The sequence below is a fragment of the Protopterus annectens genome, chromosome 9.part0 (genome assembly GCF_019279795.1).
Source record: "Protopterus annectens isolate FY-2018-M chromosome 9.part0, PAN1.0, whole genome shotgun sequence".
NCBI classification, from domain to species: Eukaryota; Metazoa; Chordata; order Ceratodontiformes; family Protopteridae; genus Protopterus; species Protopterus annectens.
In genome coordinates, this window is record NC_056743.1 from 1787299214 (window position 1) to 1787316338 (window position 17125).

Sequence of the window (17125 nt, forward strand, 5' to 3'; positions counted from 1 at the left end):
GCAACCGAAGTACATCAAGGATCTCTTTACCATTATGTAGCAACGCATATTGTGCTCTACCAAAACAACTAATCAGGGGTCATCAGCCCATTTCCGCTTACCCAAAAGTCATGTGGAGGGAACACATCTCATATCACTCCCAGGATGACAACCTTGTCCTTTGTTAATGTACTCATCTTAGACCTTCCATTTCTTATGTGCAAGTTTCTCCTTACCAAGCAGTAGCCCTTTTCATAGGATCATAGGAGGTTACTAGGCTATTGGCCCTGAGGCCCTTATAAGTCTAGCCAAGAGTTTATCCCATGTTTAGACAAATCAGCACCCAGTGCCCCTGTCCAGCAGGGACATGGGTGGAATCCCAAGGGTATATTTTCTGTTTCCCATCCAGTTATCAAGGTTGCGCTTCAAAAGGGGTAAACCTGGTCAACCACAGCCCACTGGTTTTGGCTTGCACCTCAGAAAAGTATACCCCAAATAACAAAGGTCCCAAGACCGAACCCTGGGGTACGCCGCTAGTTACGGGTCTACTGCTTGAGGTGGCTTCCCCTACTTTGACTACGTGGGTTCTATCAATGAGCCAGTTTGCTACCCATCTGGTAACATACCGATTGATGCCTAGTTGAGAGAGTTTATCTATAATGCCTAAGTGGGGAAAAGTGTCAAAGGCTTTGGCCAGTTCAAGGTAGGTGGTGTGCACCACCTTCCCCTCGTCCATGACTTCGGTGACGGTCTCACAGAAGTTGACTAAACTTGGCAGACATGACCTCCCCTTGACGAAGTTAATGAGGACCATGATAATCCACTGCATGGCCTTCCAGATCAGGCTAGTTAGGCTGATGGGTCTATAATTTCCCAGATCAGTGGACGCTCCACCTTTGTGTAAAGGGATGACAGTGGCTGCCCTCCACTCAGCTGGGACGAAGCCAGTACTCAGGCTTTGGTTGAATAGGGTACCTAATGTGCTGCAAGTTCCTGCCTGAGTTCACATAGGATGCAGCCTGGGATGTTATCGGGTCCTATGGAGACTGTATTTTTTGCCTTTGAGAGAGCAGTGATGACCCATTCCCTAGATATAAGAGGAAGGGGGCAGGAACTGTGGATGTCCTGATTTACTGATGGGGGGACAGAGGGATAAAGTTTTCGCTGAATATGTCAGCCAGCAAGTTTGCTATATCTACGGCATTTGTATATGTGGTGTCCTTGACCACCAAGTTTTGAACAGACCTAGGTGCTTCCTTTGAGGATGCGGACATATGTGAAAAAGGCCTTATGATTGTCTCTAGTAGATTTGGGCAATTTGGACTCAAAGTTTGCTTTGGATGACTTCACTAGTGCTCTTATTTGCTTGTTCAGGCTTAGGAGACATTGCTTCCAATTTGGCACCTGCTCCTTCTTGGTCTTGGACAGCAATTTTTTCCTTTTGATATAGAGTTTATTTATTTATTACAGATGTCCACCAGACAGGTTTACTCTTCCTTGCGGAGGATGACTTATTCCTGTCAGGTACTCCTGATTCCATGCATCTATATAACTGCTCATAGTGCTTTGGTGTAGTTTTGGATATTAGTGCCAGTTCCTACAGAGGGGGAGGGGGCTGTGAAGCTGTTTATACCATCCCTCAGGAGGCTGTAATCAGCTTTGGAGAAGCTTTTATCTCTGATCCTAGCTAGAGGGGGGTTGGGGGAGATGGTGACTAAGTGACCGCTTTGTGGTCAGATCTTACCAAGGAGGATGATACTGCATGTTGGTTAATACCAAGTCCAAGATATTGTTCAATCCTTGTGGGGGTATCGACTAGCTGTTCCAAGGCATTTGCATTGAAAAAAATCAAGGAATCTCTGGGCATGCATGTTGGTTAACACCAAGTCCAAGATATTGTTCACCCCTTGTGGGGGTATCAACTAGCTGTTCCAAGGCATTTGCATTGAAAAAATCAAGGAATCTCTGGGCATGTGTGTTCTGGCATGAGTAGTTCTTCCAGTCTATGTTTGGGAAAGTAAAGTCACCTAAGATCAGGGTAAAGGGTTGAATCTTGATATATTCATACAGGTCCAAATAGGAGGATTGGGCATCTTGAGTCAGATTTGGGGACCGGTAGCTGGCTGTGATTTGAATAGGGGTCTTGTCAATGGTTAACTGCACCTGGAGTGTCTCCTGTGCATCACACTGTTTGATCAGCCTGGAGGTGTGTACATCTTTAATGTATTTTGAAACTCCACCTCATTTGGCTTAATGCCTACAGTTTGGGGTCTGAATGTATGAAAGGATGAGTAACCAGGTAAGGCTGGGGTGCTCTCCACAGCTTTGAACCAGGTTTCTGCGACTGCACATATGTTTGTCAACTTTTCTTACTTCCATTATGTTAAGGCTATCTTCTTTTTTTCCAAAGTCTTGTTATTAACTTTTTAACTATAATAATTATCAAGGACATCAACGCCTTAACATCTCATATCCAACTTAGCAGGAATAGTTCTTTCAAGAACCTCATTTTGCCCCCTCCTATTTCCTTGACCACTCTTTCTAGAGTTTGTTTATACTGCTTTAACTTGTGGCATTCCCAAAAGATATATTCCCAGGGACCCTGCTCGTTTGCACTGCAGTGCCAACAGGATCCCATAACCTGAGGGAAAATTTTCCCAAACATGGACAGTGCACAAAAGTATCTGTGCTGCGCCGACATCCACATTCAAAGATTCTAAAACAAAGCAGCTTTGTAGCACATCTTGGCATCAGTGCAACCTCTTCACAATTTTGGGGAGTTAGGTTACAGACACCTCCATTTTCCCAACCTTGGTCAAATGCTACCCCAATTAGTTACTTCTTCCTTATCAATGCTCCAGATGATCTGCTCATCAGACCCCTCTTTACTGCTCTAGGTGACCTTGCCTCCATCAGCATATCCATTACCAATGGAGTCACAATCTTTTGCACTACAGGTCCCCTTAGTGAAATGTACTCAGAGGCTAGACCTAAATAACATAATCTGTCTCTTTAATTAGACCTATCTCCTCCATTACTTCCTGCTGCTCCTTAACTTTCCCCACATTTATTATCTGCTCCCAATATTTAATTGTACTGTTGGTGGCCCTGCATAAGTCTAAGGCTCTTTCCACCATTCCCCTTTTCACATCATCCTTCCCATTGTCCTTCAATTTACAGCCTATGGGCAGTACCCAGCGTCTTCATGGTGGAAGAATCCCCACTTCCAATACAGAACCTGCAACTATGTACTTTTCCAGACTCCCCCCAAAACTGTTGCCTCTACAGGCATTGCCACATCTCTAGACCTTGTTGTTCCCATCTAATATATTTATGCCTCCATAACTATTTCTTCCACTTTGCCTTGAAGTCTTTCATTTGAATCAGATATACCAATCAAATCTGGATGGCTGTGCAGTATAACTCTTAGTCAGGCAAACCCCAACCCCCCTCTATTGGGAGGGATATATTCTCTCATTTAAAAAAAAATCATCTTCCTTTTCAGTGACTCTAGATTCTATCCTTTGGTGAAACAGTATAATTGGCCAACATACAGAATAAGTGGAACAATAAACATCATAACAGCCAATACTTAAATCATCCACATCCATTAACATTCTTCTCCATTTCCAAATATTTATTTCTGCAATGTTTCATTCCACATTTCACCTGCAGCTTAACATTCTGTGTAACCCAGACTCCCTAATATTTAAGCCTCTGATACCCATCCCCAGCTAGATCTCAATTTCTAACTGCCTGATTCTTTGGGCTAATTGCTCAAGGCATAAAGCAAAAAAAAAAAAATGGGGGTACAGGGCATCCCTGTCTCACCCCTCTCATGACCTTCAGTTCACCAGTCATTCCCCTTGAATTAATAATTGCCTTTTAAACCATTATAAACCTTAAACATATTCCTGACACCTTCAGGAGGAAATCCAGACCTCCTCAGCACCCCCTTAACAAAACTCGAACTTAACTGTTAAATGCCTATTCGGCATCAAGTGATATCAGCATCAACTGCTTAACAGACTATGTCTAGTTGTTTTAAAAAAATTAAACCGAGAGTCCTATCACCAAATCCTCTGTGCATTTCCAAACTTCAGTGGGGATGCCATCTGACCCTGGTGATATACCCTCTTTCTGCTCCTACACAGCTGTCCAACTTTCCTCCCTAGTTATTTCCATCATTAACATGTCTTAATGAATCTTAGACAACATGGGCAGCATTAATCTATTCAAGCATCTGATTTGTATTTTTAATATTTTACTACTGTAAATGTTTAATGCTAGGAAATGAAATAAATCTGAAGTTTGAGTACAAAAGGGACTGGGCTAGCAGAAGCTAAATACAACAAGAAAATAAAAAATGTTTACGCCTCAGAGCTCTAGGAATAGGATCATAGGAAGTTACTATATTAAAGGCCCTACAGCCTTATCTTTCCACCAATAGGACATATATGTGAATATATCCTCATTCATTCATTCATAACTGTCACTAAACCCACCCCTTACCACATATTATGTATCCTTAGTGACACAGTTTTGATAGTTACAATGTCATTTAATAACCAAGTATTCACTTCAGTTGCTACTCCAGTACTTTTTAAGCCTAGCCATTCATACCCAATTTTCCCATTTATCAATGCCCATGGACTACAATGGCTTTGGTATATATCTGTGCCTTAGGCAAAATACCAGCTGCCCCTGTCAATAAGGGTCACATGCAACAAGTCAGGGATGAATTTGCAATTTTTCCATCCATCGATTCAAACTGCATGTGAATAACCTTAGGGAAGACCTCTGTTTCACATAAATGGTGAGTCTGTTCCAGAGATGGGGTAATCTCTAAGATACATACCTGTCCCTCCAAAATGTATTCTTTATGTCACAAACTAGGTTTAGATCCTTAGATCAGGTAATTCTAGTGTTGTTTGTTTTGCAAATGTGTAGCAAATCCATCAGGACCGGATCAGATAACGTCTTGTATGTTAGGCATAGATTGTTTCTCAGTAATCTGTAGGAGACAAGAGTACAGTAACAGGGCTTTGAGGCGGTCCTTAAAGGACACATCATTTACACCCTGTATTCTTTTAGTGAAGAACCTCTGTGGCTGCCCCAGTTGTTGCAAATGTCTGGTCAGGTACATGCCAAAGGGTGCAATGCACTCAACTATCGGTCTAATGAGGGCTGAGTAAAGTGGGGTTGTGATCTCCTTAGATTTCGATGATGTACCCTTACTTATTAGTTGCACCACATAGATGAATTTTCTCGCGGCCGTGGACACATGGCGATCAAAGTTCCAGTTACTGTCAACCTGAGTTCCCAAGTCCCTTACCACTGGGTCTACTCTTAGGTGAGTATTTTCAATGTTGTAATCTGCAAGGGTGGCCATCTTCCTAAATTATATAATTATATATTGTTTTGCACTGACTTTTAGGCCATGACTCAAGCACCAACAGACTTTCCTGGAGTATATCTATGTATCTGGGTTGCACCTAGCTTGCAGTCATTAGCAAATTTGATCAGCTAAAGGCCCTCTAAATTTGCATTAAGTTCAGAGAAGTACATTCTAAACAGAAGAGGTCCCAATACTGAGCTCTGTAGGACATCACTAGTAACAGACCTTTTGGTGGAGATGGATTTCCTCACCCTAACTTCATCGGTCCTAACTGTGAGCCATTTGGCTACCCATCAGGTTACACAGGGATTTATGCCTAAATTTGTTAATTTGTCTAGAGTACCTGAGAATGTACTATATCAAATAACTTTGCCAACTCAAGGTATGCATTACGCACAAATTTGACTTCCTCCATGGCTTTCGAAGAAGTCCATCAGGTTTAGTAGGTATGACCTGCCCCTGACAAAACCAAACTGCAATAGGTCTGGTGCTTGAAGATTTCCTATGCCTTAATCAGGTCCATGACAATTCTTTCCATGGGCTTGCATACAAGACTAGTCAAACTTATGGGTCTGTTGATTATTTCCTTTTGTGTAAAGGGATGACCCTTGCAGTCCTCAATTCCATAGGGGCAAAGCCTGTCTGGGGCCTGTGGATCTGACAAGGTTGTCTTTCAAGCTATTTAGGAGGCATCCTGCGATATTAACAGGACCTGATGATGCAGTGTTTCTAGCTTTTGGGAGAGCGTAGTACAGCACTGTTCTTTAGTGATTGTTGAGGGAGAAATGTATTGGCTACTTCCTGGGTGGTAACTGTTGGTGATACGGGGTAAACCTGTAGTTAAATTTATCGGCCAGCAAATTTGCAATAACTTCTGGGTAGGTATAGAAGTTCCATTTACTATTAGTTCAGCACACTACTGGGTGCTCCCCTTAGGGTAGCGCACATAACTTAAAAATGCCTTATGGTTATCCTTCCCTGGAAGACTATTTTTTCCTCAAAGTTGGCTTTAGCAGATTTTATTAGTCCCGATTTGTTTGCTGAATCCTGATTTAATCCTGGTTAAATAACTGCTGGCTGAAGTTCAACCTGCAGCTGCATGTCTCTCTCAAGCATTAATGTTTATGTTGACATACCAAAAACAAACTCATTAAATGGTTACTCTTTAGCAATCCATAAGGGCTGCATTTACCCTTATGCCCCAGGCCATGCCTGAAATGGATCTCTGAAGGATCACTTCATTAAGCTGGTAGACACAGTAAATTTGTAAAAATCACACTGAAAATCTACTCCTGAAAATTTATCCCATAGTCAGGGATTTTGGAACCTATGTCAACAAGGAGCTATCCTTTGATCATCAGATATCCCCCAATGTAATCATTCCACTATACTTGGCACTCATTAGATCGATCATTAAGTATAATGCCCCTTCTGTATGTACCTGCCCAAACAGCTGTCACAGCTGGAATGAGCATAATGCCCACTCCACATAAAGCAAAGTATTTCTACTACCCTATTCAAATATAATCTGGACAAATGGATGGGTAACCACAAATTCACCCCTTGTTTAGCAGCCTTGTTGCTCATAGACAGGGGAAACATGTAAATGTTTAGTTCGGCCTATCACTTGGTAAGCTATATGGAAAATATATGGCTAAAAACTACCATGAGAATGTAAGGCTAAGCTTCTTAAAAATCCTCGCAGAGCAAAACCTAGCAAGTACCTATGAACGCAAAAATGAATGAAAACTTACAAATTCTCCATATACTTTATCAGCTGTGTCCAATACGGCCTAACGACAAGCTAAGAAAAACAGGACAGGTGAGCCAACTCAATCATACATCTGTTCATTTAACACCTCAGTCACTGAAAGAATAGTAGTGAATGCGTGGCATTGGTTTGTCTATCCCAGGGGAAATTGTTCAAGGAGTTCTACTACAGGATCTTCAGCTGGGGAAGGTCTAAGACTGCAGCTCTTGCAATAATCTGGGACTTAGGAAATGTAAGCTTGCAAACGTATGTGAGAAGGAACGAGTGAGTGTGCAGATGCACCAAGTCCAGCTCTGTAGGCATTCCATTGTGCTTTCCAACAACTTTTTTTTTGGGGGGGGGGGGGGACAGTGCATCATAACAAGAAAATCTCCTAACCCCCCCCCCCCCCCGTCCACATGCCATAACATGCAAGCTACGATCCTTAGAAATTGAAAGCACCTAAAAGGGGATGGGGGCTTCATGGGTGTGGGAGAAAGCAAGATGTGAGCCAAAAGATTAAATAACTAAAAATCAATTGATTGATTAAAAAAAATAAATAAATAAGGCAGCTAAAAGAGGAGCATAACTTAGTCTGGCCTCAAAAAGTACAGTTGTGTACACTTACCATAAATGTAGATGTTCGGACGTATTCACTGTTGCATTCATTACATTTGTGATATCTGCTTGCAGTAGCCCTTAGTCGGCCTGATTAACAAAATCTTGGGTCCTACATCAGTTGCTGTCTCTTCTTTTGTGACGTCAGGTCGTCAGGGGTATAAAACATGCAGTCGACGTCATTACATCAGTTTTTCTTGCTCCAGATGTCAGATGTCCCCCTAATGGGAAGCAATTAAATCTATAAATATACAAGGTTATACCTCAAACAAAAAAGCAAATACACCAAAAAGCTTTTAAGCATAGAAAAGAAGAGAAGAGGTATAGCCAAACGAAGTCAGGGGGCTGAAGGGAGGGTAACCAGGACTGCAACAGTGAATACACTCAAACATCTACATTTATGATAAGTGTACACAACTGTACTATGTTCTTCATGTTTCACTGTTGCAGTCATTACATTTGGGTAAATTCCCAAAGCTAAGGATGGGAGGAGGAATTTAGATAGCATTAGGACCAGCTATAAGACCCTGCAAAACTGCAGTGGCAAAGCCAGCTCTGGATTTAGAGAAAATTGGCAAATGGTAATGCATGGTGAAAGTATGTACAGAACTCCAGGTAGCAGCTTCTAGGATGTCGCTGGTAGGTACGCCTCGGAGAAAGGCTGTAGAGGTAGATGCAGCCCTGGTTGAGTGGGATCTGATCCCCTGTGGGATAGGTTTTCCATGATGCTTATAGCAAAAATTAATGCAATGGCCTATCCATTTGGAGATGGTTCGCTTTGAAATAGCCTTCCCCCTCTGTCCCTGCAGCAAATGCCACTAACAGTTGTTCAGATTTCCTTTGAGGTTTAGACCTGTCCAAATAGAATCTAAGTTGTCTGTGCACATCTAAGGAGTGCAGTATCCGCTCCCCTTTATTCTGTGGATTAGGAAAGAAGGTAGGCAAATGAATGGACTGATGAAAGGCCACACTGGATACCACCTTTGGCATGAAAGAGGGATTGGTCCAGAGGGACACCCTGTTCGCATGAAAGATGATGAAAGGCTCCACTGCCATAAAGGCCTGTAATTCAGATACCCTTCTTGCTAAAGTGATGGCTAAGAGGGAAGCTGTTTTCCAAGAAAGGAATTTTAAATCTGCAGTAGCAGCTGGCTTGAAAGGAGGAAGGGTGAGTTTGTCCAATACAAAGTTAAGGTCCCAGGCTGGAGTTGGAGCTCTCCTGGGTGGTCTTAAATTTTTGGTCCCGTAGAGGAACTGCTTGAGCAGTGAAGAGAGAAGAGGGGAGGTTCTGTGTTATAATGACCTGAAATGGCTGAGGCGTGAATTTTTATTGAGGAAAAAGATAGGCCCTTGTGAAGCATCTCAGTTAAGTATTGTAAAATCTGAGGTAAATTGGGCACTGCTGTGCTCATCCCTTGAGATTAGTTCCAGGTACAGAATCTTTTTCATTTTTCAGCATAAGATTTTCTAGTACTAGGCCTCCTTGCCTCTAAAATGACACCCATAACTGGTTTACTGAGGGATGGTAAAGGAGAGCTTAGGTAATTGGCCAGGCTGCTAGGTTCAGTGTTTGAAACTGAGGGTGCAGAATCTGGTTCTCCTGCTGAGACAGCAGGGTAGGAGTCTGAGGCAGGTGCCATGGGGCCAACAATGACACATTGTGCAGGAGGGGGTACCAGTGTTGGCGTGGCCAGGCTGGTGCAATCAAAATCATCCTTGGTTTGTCTTGTTTGATCTTTAGTAGTACTTTGGAGAGCAGAGGCAGAGGAGGAAAGGCATAAACTGAAGGACAGAGCATCCACTTTCCAAGCTTGTCTGTGGGGAGTCCTTGCACAAAGTTTTTTTCAATTGATAGTTCTGGGGGGAGGCAAGCAGGTCTATATCTGGGCTCCCCCATTTTCTTGTCAACATGTTGAAAATCCTTGGTTCCAGTTTCCACTCGTGTGGGTCCATGAGCGTTCTGCTTAGTCCATATGCCAGTGCATTTAGTTTTCCTGGCAGGAATTGAGCTTGTAGATGTACTTGGTAGCTTAAGGCTGTGTTCCACAATGCCATGGCTAGTCTGCAGAGGAGGTAAGAATGTGTACCCCCCTGCTTGTTTATATGCCACATAACAGTGTTGTTGTCCGTCTTTACCATTAATTGTCCTGGAAGAATGTGGTCCTTGAAGGCTGTCACAGCATTCTGTACAGCTAACATATCTTTATGATTGATGTGAAGGTGCATTTGAATTGGGTTGCATTTGCCCTGAATGCACTTCCCTGCCAGGTGAGCCCCCCCCCCCCCCCATGCATAATCTGATGCATCTGTTGTTAGGGTTTGGGCGGCAGGGGGGAGTGTGAATGGTAGTCCCTTATTTTGGTAGCAGGCCTCTGCCCACCAAAGGAACTCTAGGCATAGACAAGGAATGATAGGAATCTTTGCTTCTAGATCCTGAGAATGTTGACACCATAGGCTTTTTAGATACCATTGTCGTTTCCTCATATGCAGTCTTGCATATGGAATTAGAAGAATGCAGGAGGCCATGAACCCCAAGGCTTGTAGTATTTGCCTTGCAGATAGCAGGGTTTTTGTGACCACTTGTCTGAAGTAGGTTGTCAAGTGAATTTGTTTTTCTGGCGTGAGGAAAGCCATCTGGGAAGTTGTATTCAAGCTTGCTCCCAGGAATATAATTTGTTGACAGGGTACCAGGTGTGATTTCTTTTCATTTATGGTGTACCCAGACAAGTTAGCACCCTCTGTACAAAAGCCAGATGATTCAAAAGTATGTCCTGGTTTTCTGCCTGAATTAGACAATCGCCCAAGTATTGGTATATTTGAATATTTGTTTGCCTGCAAAATGCAATGACTGGAGCTAGGCACTTTGTGAATACCCTGGGCGCAGTAGATAAGCCAAAGGGCAGTGCAGAGAACTGATAGTGCGCGTAGACTGCTTTGAAGTGTGGGTATCTTCTGCAAGATTCCCTGACTGGGATGTGCAGGTATGCTTCCTTTAAATTTAGTGTTGCCAGCCAAGCATCTTTGCTGAACATAGGAAGCAACTGGTGAAGAGTCAGCATCTTGACTTTTGGAATCACCAAAAAGGTGTTTAGAGTAGGCAGGTCCAGGATAGGACTCCATGAATTGTCTTTTCTGGGTACCAGAAAATATATCGAGTAGAAACCATGTCCCCTTTTCTCCTCTGGTACCAATTGAATAGCCCCTATGCTTAAGAGAGAGAGTACTTGCTTTTGGGCATCTGACCACTGCTTTAGAGGTAGATCCGGCCAACCGCTTAGAGTTGATGATGTGTGAAAGTGAAATCTTTATGCTTGGGACACTACATTTAAATCCCATTTGTCCTGGGTAATGTACCCAGTTCTTTGCATGAAGTGCAATCTTTCCCCCCAAAGGGGCAGTCAGTTGAGAAGTGCTTAGAAGTGCTTGGAAGTTTTAAAAAGAAGTCACTCAGACAGTTTACCATAGGGGGGAGTTTTATTGCTCCCATATTTGGAAGTGGAGGCCCCCCCCACTGCTTAGTCCTGTGCATCCCCTGGGACTAAAGCCTGGGTGCTCTGCTGGATCTGGGTTTGGACTGAGAAGATCTGGAACAAGCAGGAAAGAACCAATTCTTAGAAGGCCAATGCCTACTAAATCTTGGAGGTTGTACTTGTAAAAAGTCTTTAACAGTTTGCATAGATTTAGCTTTTTCCTCCATCTTTTTAAGAACTTCTTCTGCCTTGTTGCCAAACAGGTGGCCCTGATTTAAGGGAGCATCCAGTAATTTCGCTTTAACATGATCTGGCAAGGATTGCTACTTAAGCCAAGCATGCCTTCTAAGTACAGACCCAGTTAACGCAGCTCTGCAAGATGCCTCTAGTGAATCAAAACCACATTGCAATGTATGTTTACCAACTTGTTAAGCAGAATGCATAAAATCCTGTAAACTCTTATTTTCACCACAATCAGGAATCAACATCATTTTCTGTTTAAGCAATCCAATAAAATGCAGCTGATACTTTAACATATGAAACTGGCAATTCAAGGCCCTAATGGCCAAAGTTGCAGAAGTGTATACCTTCTTACCCCATCTATCCAGCGCCCTGGAGTCTCTATCAGAGGGGGTGGGATTTTTGGCAGTAGTAGCTTTAATGTCCTTGGTTCCCTGTGAAATGTTTTCAGGATCTGCAGTAGGATTTATGAAAAGAAACTTGTGACAGTCAGGAAACCTGTAATATCTATAAGGTTTTCTGGAAGCAGGAGGTAAAGAGTCAGGGGCCATGCTAGATTCCGAAAAGGCATCATCAACAATGGCCAGTACAGGAGGTATAGCTAAAGGCCTGTGCTGGGGCAGGAGTAAGAAATCCTTAAGCCTCTTTTTAGAATCAGAGAAATCCTGACTTTCCCAATGAAAAAGCTCCCTGAGACTATGCAAGGTTTCACCAAAAGAGAAATCCTTTGGGGGGGGAAGCAGAGGGAACAGAGTCCCCAGCATCAGAATCCTCATAGGTAGATAAGGGTAAATCCTGGTCATCAGAGGAAACAGAAATTTCAGAATCCTGGTCAGAAGTATCATAAGCAAACTCAGTCCTAGGTCTCTTAGAGGGGGAAGGTTGGCTTCCCCAGATTAAAGTAATAAGGTCTTCAGTCATTCTTCTCATTTGTTCTTTAGGCATTGAGGCCTGACTATGCAGTCTGGGCGTCAGTTTTCTAGGCATGGTTCCAGTTTTAGGCCTTGAAGAAGAAGATGGCGCCAGTTTAATATGTAGGTCAGTAGGCCTGAATACACCCTCAGAAGCCAGTGCCAGCACAGCAGCTCCGGAACCATCCAAGGTAGAGACATTCGCAGGTTCCACAGTTGAAGCATCTCATGGCATACCGGACTACGAATGGGGTCTCAGTAGAGGCCTGCACATCTGAAGTAGCAGGTATCAGGGGCTGCAAAAGCGCCTCACTGAGTACCGGCGAACTGGGCGGCCTGTCTGTCTTTATCTTTGCGTTTTTTCGGAATGTTGGTAGTCGGATGGCTTACCGAAGACATATCAGGATAATTGAACCAAGCACCAAAATATTTAGAAGCGCAAATATACAGACGATGGATAGTTCGTGGTTTAAATAAGGCACAAAACTGACAGCGAGGTACATCAGGGTCAGGGCCCAGGCAAGGAATACAGTACGAATGAAAATCTTTATGAGGTATTTGCTTTCCACAAGAAATGCAATTATTTACTTTTACTGACATCAGTTTAGAGCAAGAAAAAGTTTCCCCAATGGGGTACTTCGCTTTTAGTTGAAGACTTCGGTTCTGAAACTCGAAAATGAAAATTTCAGTAGTCGGCTGACCGGCACTTGTGAACTGTTTCTGCTTCGGGTACCGCACGGCAAGAAACACTGATGTAATGATGTCGGCTGCATGTTTTATACCCCTGATAACCTGACGTCACAGAAGAAGAGACAGCAACCAACGTAGGACCCAAGACTTTGTTAATCAAGCTGACTGAGGGCTACTGCAAGCAGATAACCCAAATGGAACGCTGCCAAGCTGCTAGATTCAACAGATATCAAACGATGTGGACACTCGGTCAATCCCATTGCAACTATTAAAAGTGATATGTGTCATAAAAAGTATTCACCAATATTTTTAGTTAGTACAAACTGACCGACTGGAAAGACAGAATTTCATGAAGCCACATAAAGCTCCATACTGCTGGACACCCACACCCCTAAGTAAACATATTAACTATTGTGGTTATGCCTTACTTTATGGTGGTACTTTCACTTGTCAGCAAGACACTATGAATCCTGCTTCACAGACTCGTGCTACAGGCGAATGTCATTCATACTCCCCATTTTTGTACTATAAAATAAAATTACCCTTGCCTACTTGACAATCACTCAAGTTACTTATAACGATGCTAATAACAGTTGATATGAGGCAGTGCAGAGAAGCCGATACTCTGATTCCATGGTTCGGGAATCTTACCATTTATTAAAACATCACTACAAAAGAAAAAAAGAAAAAATAAATAAATTTCCAGCAATTAATATAATATTAATACATGCATGTTTTTTTACCCTTACCTTCCAAATAATGCTGCTAGAAAAATTACCAGAAAACAAAACTAGTTAAACCTTAACTCTACAATATGTTCCTGCGACCATAAAATGAATGGGCTAATTGGGTGCAGGTACAGGAGGCACCACATTCAGCCCTGCAAGGGGGGGGGGGTCTGTTTCTCACACACAGACACACACACCTACAATACTTTCTTTTTTCTGGATGCAAAACCACATTAGTCATCTTTTTGTTTTACATCTGTAATGCTTTGCAGTACACTATTGCACCTGATGCACAATGTTCTTTTACCTTGCAATCATCTCGGGAGTCAGATCAGTTTCCTGTTTGGTTACCGATGTTGTGAAAGCACTGCCCCTAGTGATCCAGTATGTCTTAATGTTCCTAACAAAACAGAAGAAACAATAGTAAAAGTCAAACAAACACAGCAAAGCAGTATTACTGTATGTTCTGTATCAACAACCTTAGCAGTTCCGAACAAATGCTATAAATCACAGATGCTTTTGATGCATTAACCCACAAGCCACCTCACACCTTCTGGGAAGCACACCTTACTTTTGCACACTTTAATTACATAGTAGATATTATCATAACTTCTGATGAGTAATTATGGAAAACATTTGGGCACAAATCGGAATAAACTTGCCCCTTTTATTTAGCACTGAAGCAGCATGCAGACTGACAGCTACCTAGTCACCCAATATGTAACATCACAGTTATTATTACCATGATAAGAGAAGGTGTAACTGAAGCACCAAAGAGTTAACACAGGGTGTTAATTAGCAGAAATGAAATTTTTAAATGTTCAAGTACATTTCATTAACAATAACCATGGACATGTTTAGAAAATACACTTGCAAACTACATTATATTTAAATGTTCTCTGAAATCTTTCAACATCCATCTTTAACGGACGTCCTATTTCCAGTACAGAAATCATTGAAAAAAACCCTTTAAATCTTTGGGGAAAAAAACACTATAAACACTTTTTTGTGTGTCCTTTCAGTATCATACCTTACTGAGTGCAAAGTCCATTCTTTTTATCTAGTATCGTCAAGTTTCACAAAACTAAGCAAACACGTTAAAAGTTCTGTTCTGGATACCACAGAATAAATTAGCACAGGTTTCAAGTTTTGTTTTGTTTTTTTTTAAACTGCCTAAAATTGTATATAAAATTATACAGCACACTGCCATCTTGAGGTAAAAAAGTTTTTTTGTCTGTTTGCCTGCCTTTACTGCATTAAAAATTATGACTTTGGAAAACAGGAACACAGTGGTCAGTGTTACTGTCTTAGGGAGATGGATTCTGCAGTTCGGCTATATGGGGTGACTGGTATGTGAGAACTACACATTCGTTCAGACTATGCATTGCCTTTTACTTGCATGTTTCGTTTCCTAACATACCTCCCAGATTTGCTGTCAATAAAATAAAGATCCTCCAGATTAACAAAAGGGCATGCATACAGTAGTACTTAAGAATATGTCTGCATCCTGCAATGGGCTAGCTCCCTGACCAGGATTAATTATCTGTCTTGCATCTACTAATGAAATAAGCTCTGGCTCCTCCATGGCTCTGAACTGGATTATATGGGCAATCAAACAATGGATGAAAAAGATACCTGCTATAAGTTCGCTGTACCACTCAGTTATTTATGTGATTCTATGAATGAGGCAAAAAACCAGCACAATTCAACCAAAACACAATTTCACCTTACAAACTTAAACAAAAAGTACTGTAGCTGTCACACAGAGACAATGGGTCAAGGAATCCCTTTGTTCATCCTATTTCAATACCTCTTTGCTGACCAAGTAACTGAATTGGTCCAAGTACTCTTTTCAGCCATGACCTGGACACAACAAACAGTAGTCAACACTCATAATAGGCAGCAATTCCATTATTATACAATTACATATGAATATTTCACAGATGCAGATTATATTTACAAATTATAATACAGATCATACACAAAGGCGACAATGAAATAATGAATATCAGGTTTACAAAAAGAGCATCAACTGAATATTAATCTGTGATGTCAGTAGTACAAATAATGCAGCACAGTAGTAAATGCTCCTGCAAAAGAGATTCATTATGTGCCGTAGTGGAGTTTGCATATCCCTGATAAATGAACTATCAGTTCTTCTTTCGGATTTTCCCGGTTAGTGGTCGCCACAGCGGAACTCCGGTCCACTAACGATTGGCAGTAGATTTTTACAGTGCCGAGGTGTCAGCTCAATGCCCAACCTTCAACGAAGGCATGCCCATTCACGCAAGTCTTTCGAATGCCACTCGACCGCGGGGAGGACATGCATAAATGAACTACCAGTCTAGATTTAAATACTGTGAGTTGTGCTCACTACTGAGGTGAAAAACAGCTGCTCCCATATGGCAGCTGTGCATTTATGAAAGGCACTGGTATTTTCCAATATAAAAGGCCTCAATCCTGTTTTTTTTTTTTTTTTTTTTTTTGTAATGGACAGATATGCAGTTTGTTTTACTCCATAAGCCTGTAAGGGCTGTATCCAAGAAGAATTTGAATACAAGAGTGCAATCAACGTAGTGACCTTGACAGCTATAGGAGCCACTTAGCATTCTACAGATAGAGGCCGTGGCCTACAGCTACAATTTTGTTAGTAGTTTGCAGTATGCATGTTAATAGTGAAAAAGTTTAGGGTCACTGATAGCGTGTATTTTAATTTTGGTATCAATACATCAATTCCTATAGCTCTTCTATATTTAGGGATGAGAAAGCTAGCAAGTTTATATTTTAATGTTAGCGGTTTCAGTACCTTATCTACAATTACGTGTGTAGCAATTAAGACACAATATAAGATGCAACCAGATCCCCTGGTATTTATTATTCCAGTCCTAAGAGATGAAATTTAGATGGCTACAGATTAGTAATTCAGTTAACTCATTAAGCCCACAGTGTGTACCGAACTGCATGGAAGAGGTTTATTAATGTGCCAAAGTATACCAAAATCCTTCTGCACTTTTTCTGTAAACCACACTACAAACATTGCTAACCTTCAACAAAATTAGCTAATTTGACTGCAAAGTTTCAGAAGCTTAGATAAATCAGAAAAAAAAAAACAAATAATAAACAGAAAGCACAGAGTGGTCCCCAAAAATAAATCCTCAAGGTACCCTTGTCAAGAATGTGCCAAGCTTCAAGGCAATCATTCTTTCATACCAACTTTACCAGAAATGTACTATCAAACAGTTCATGGACTAATTAACGGGTCCATCTCCAAATGTAAATTGCAGAGTTATCTGCTAACTTAAATGCCCTTTTCAGATCAGCAAATACTGCACATTTAAGTC

The 17125-nt window shown here is 41.7% G+C and overlaps 1 protein-coding gene across 1 annotated transcript in view; it reads right to left on the reverse strand.

Annotated features, from left to right (window-relative positions):
- FARSA (phenylalanyl-tRNA synthetase subunit alpha) overlaps nt 1-17125 on the reverse strand; it is a 529543-nt gene that overhangs the window by 391151 nt on the left and 121267 nt on the right. Inside the window, exon 5 of the mRNA XM_044084657.1 lies at nt 14092-14184. Within this exon, the coding sequence (XP_043940592.1) occupies nt 14092-14184 (93 nt within the window). The remainder of the gene's footprint in view (nt 1-14091; nt 14185-17125) is intronic.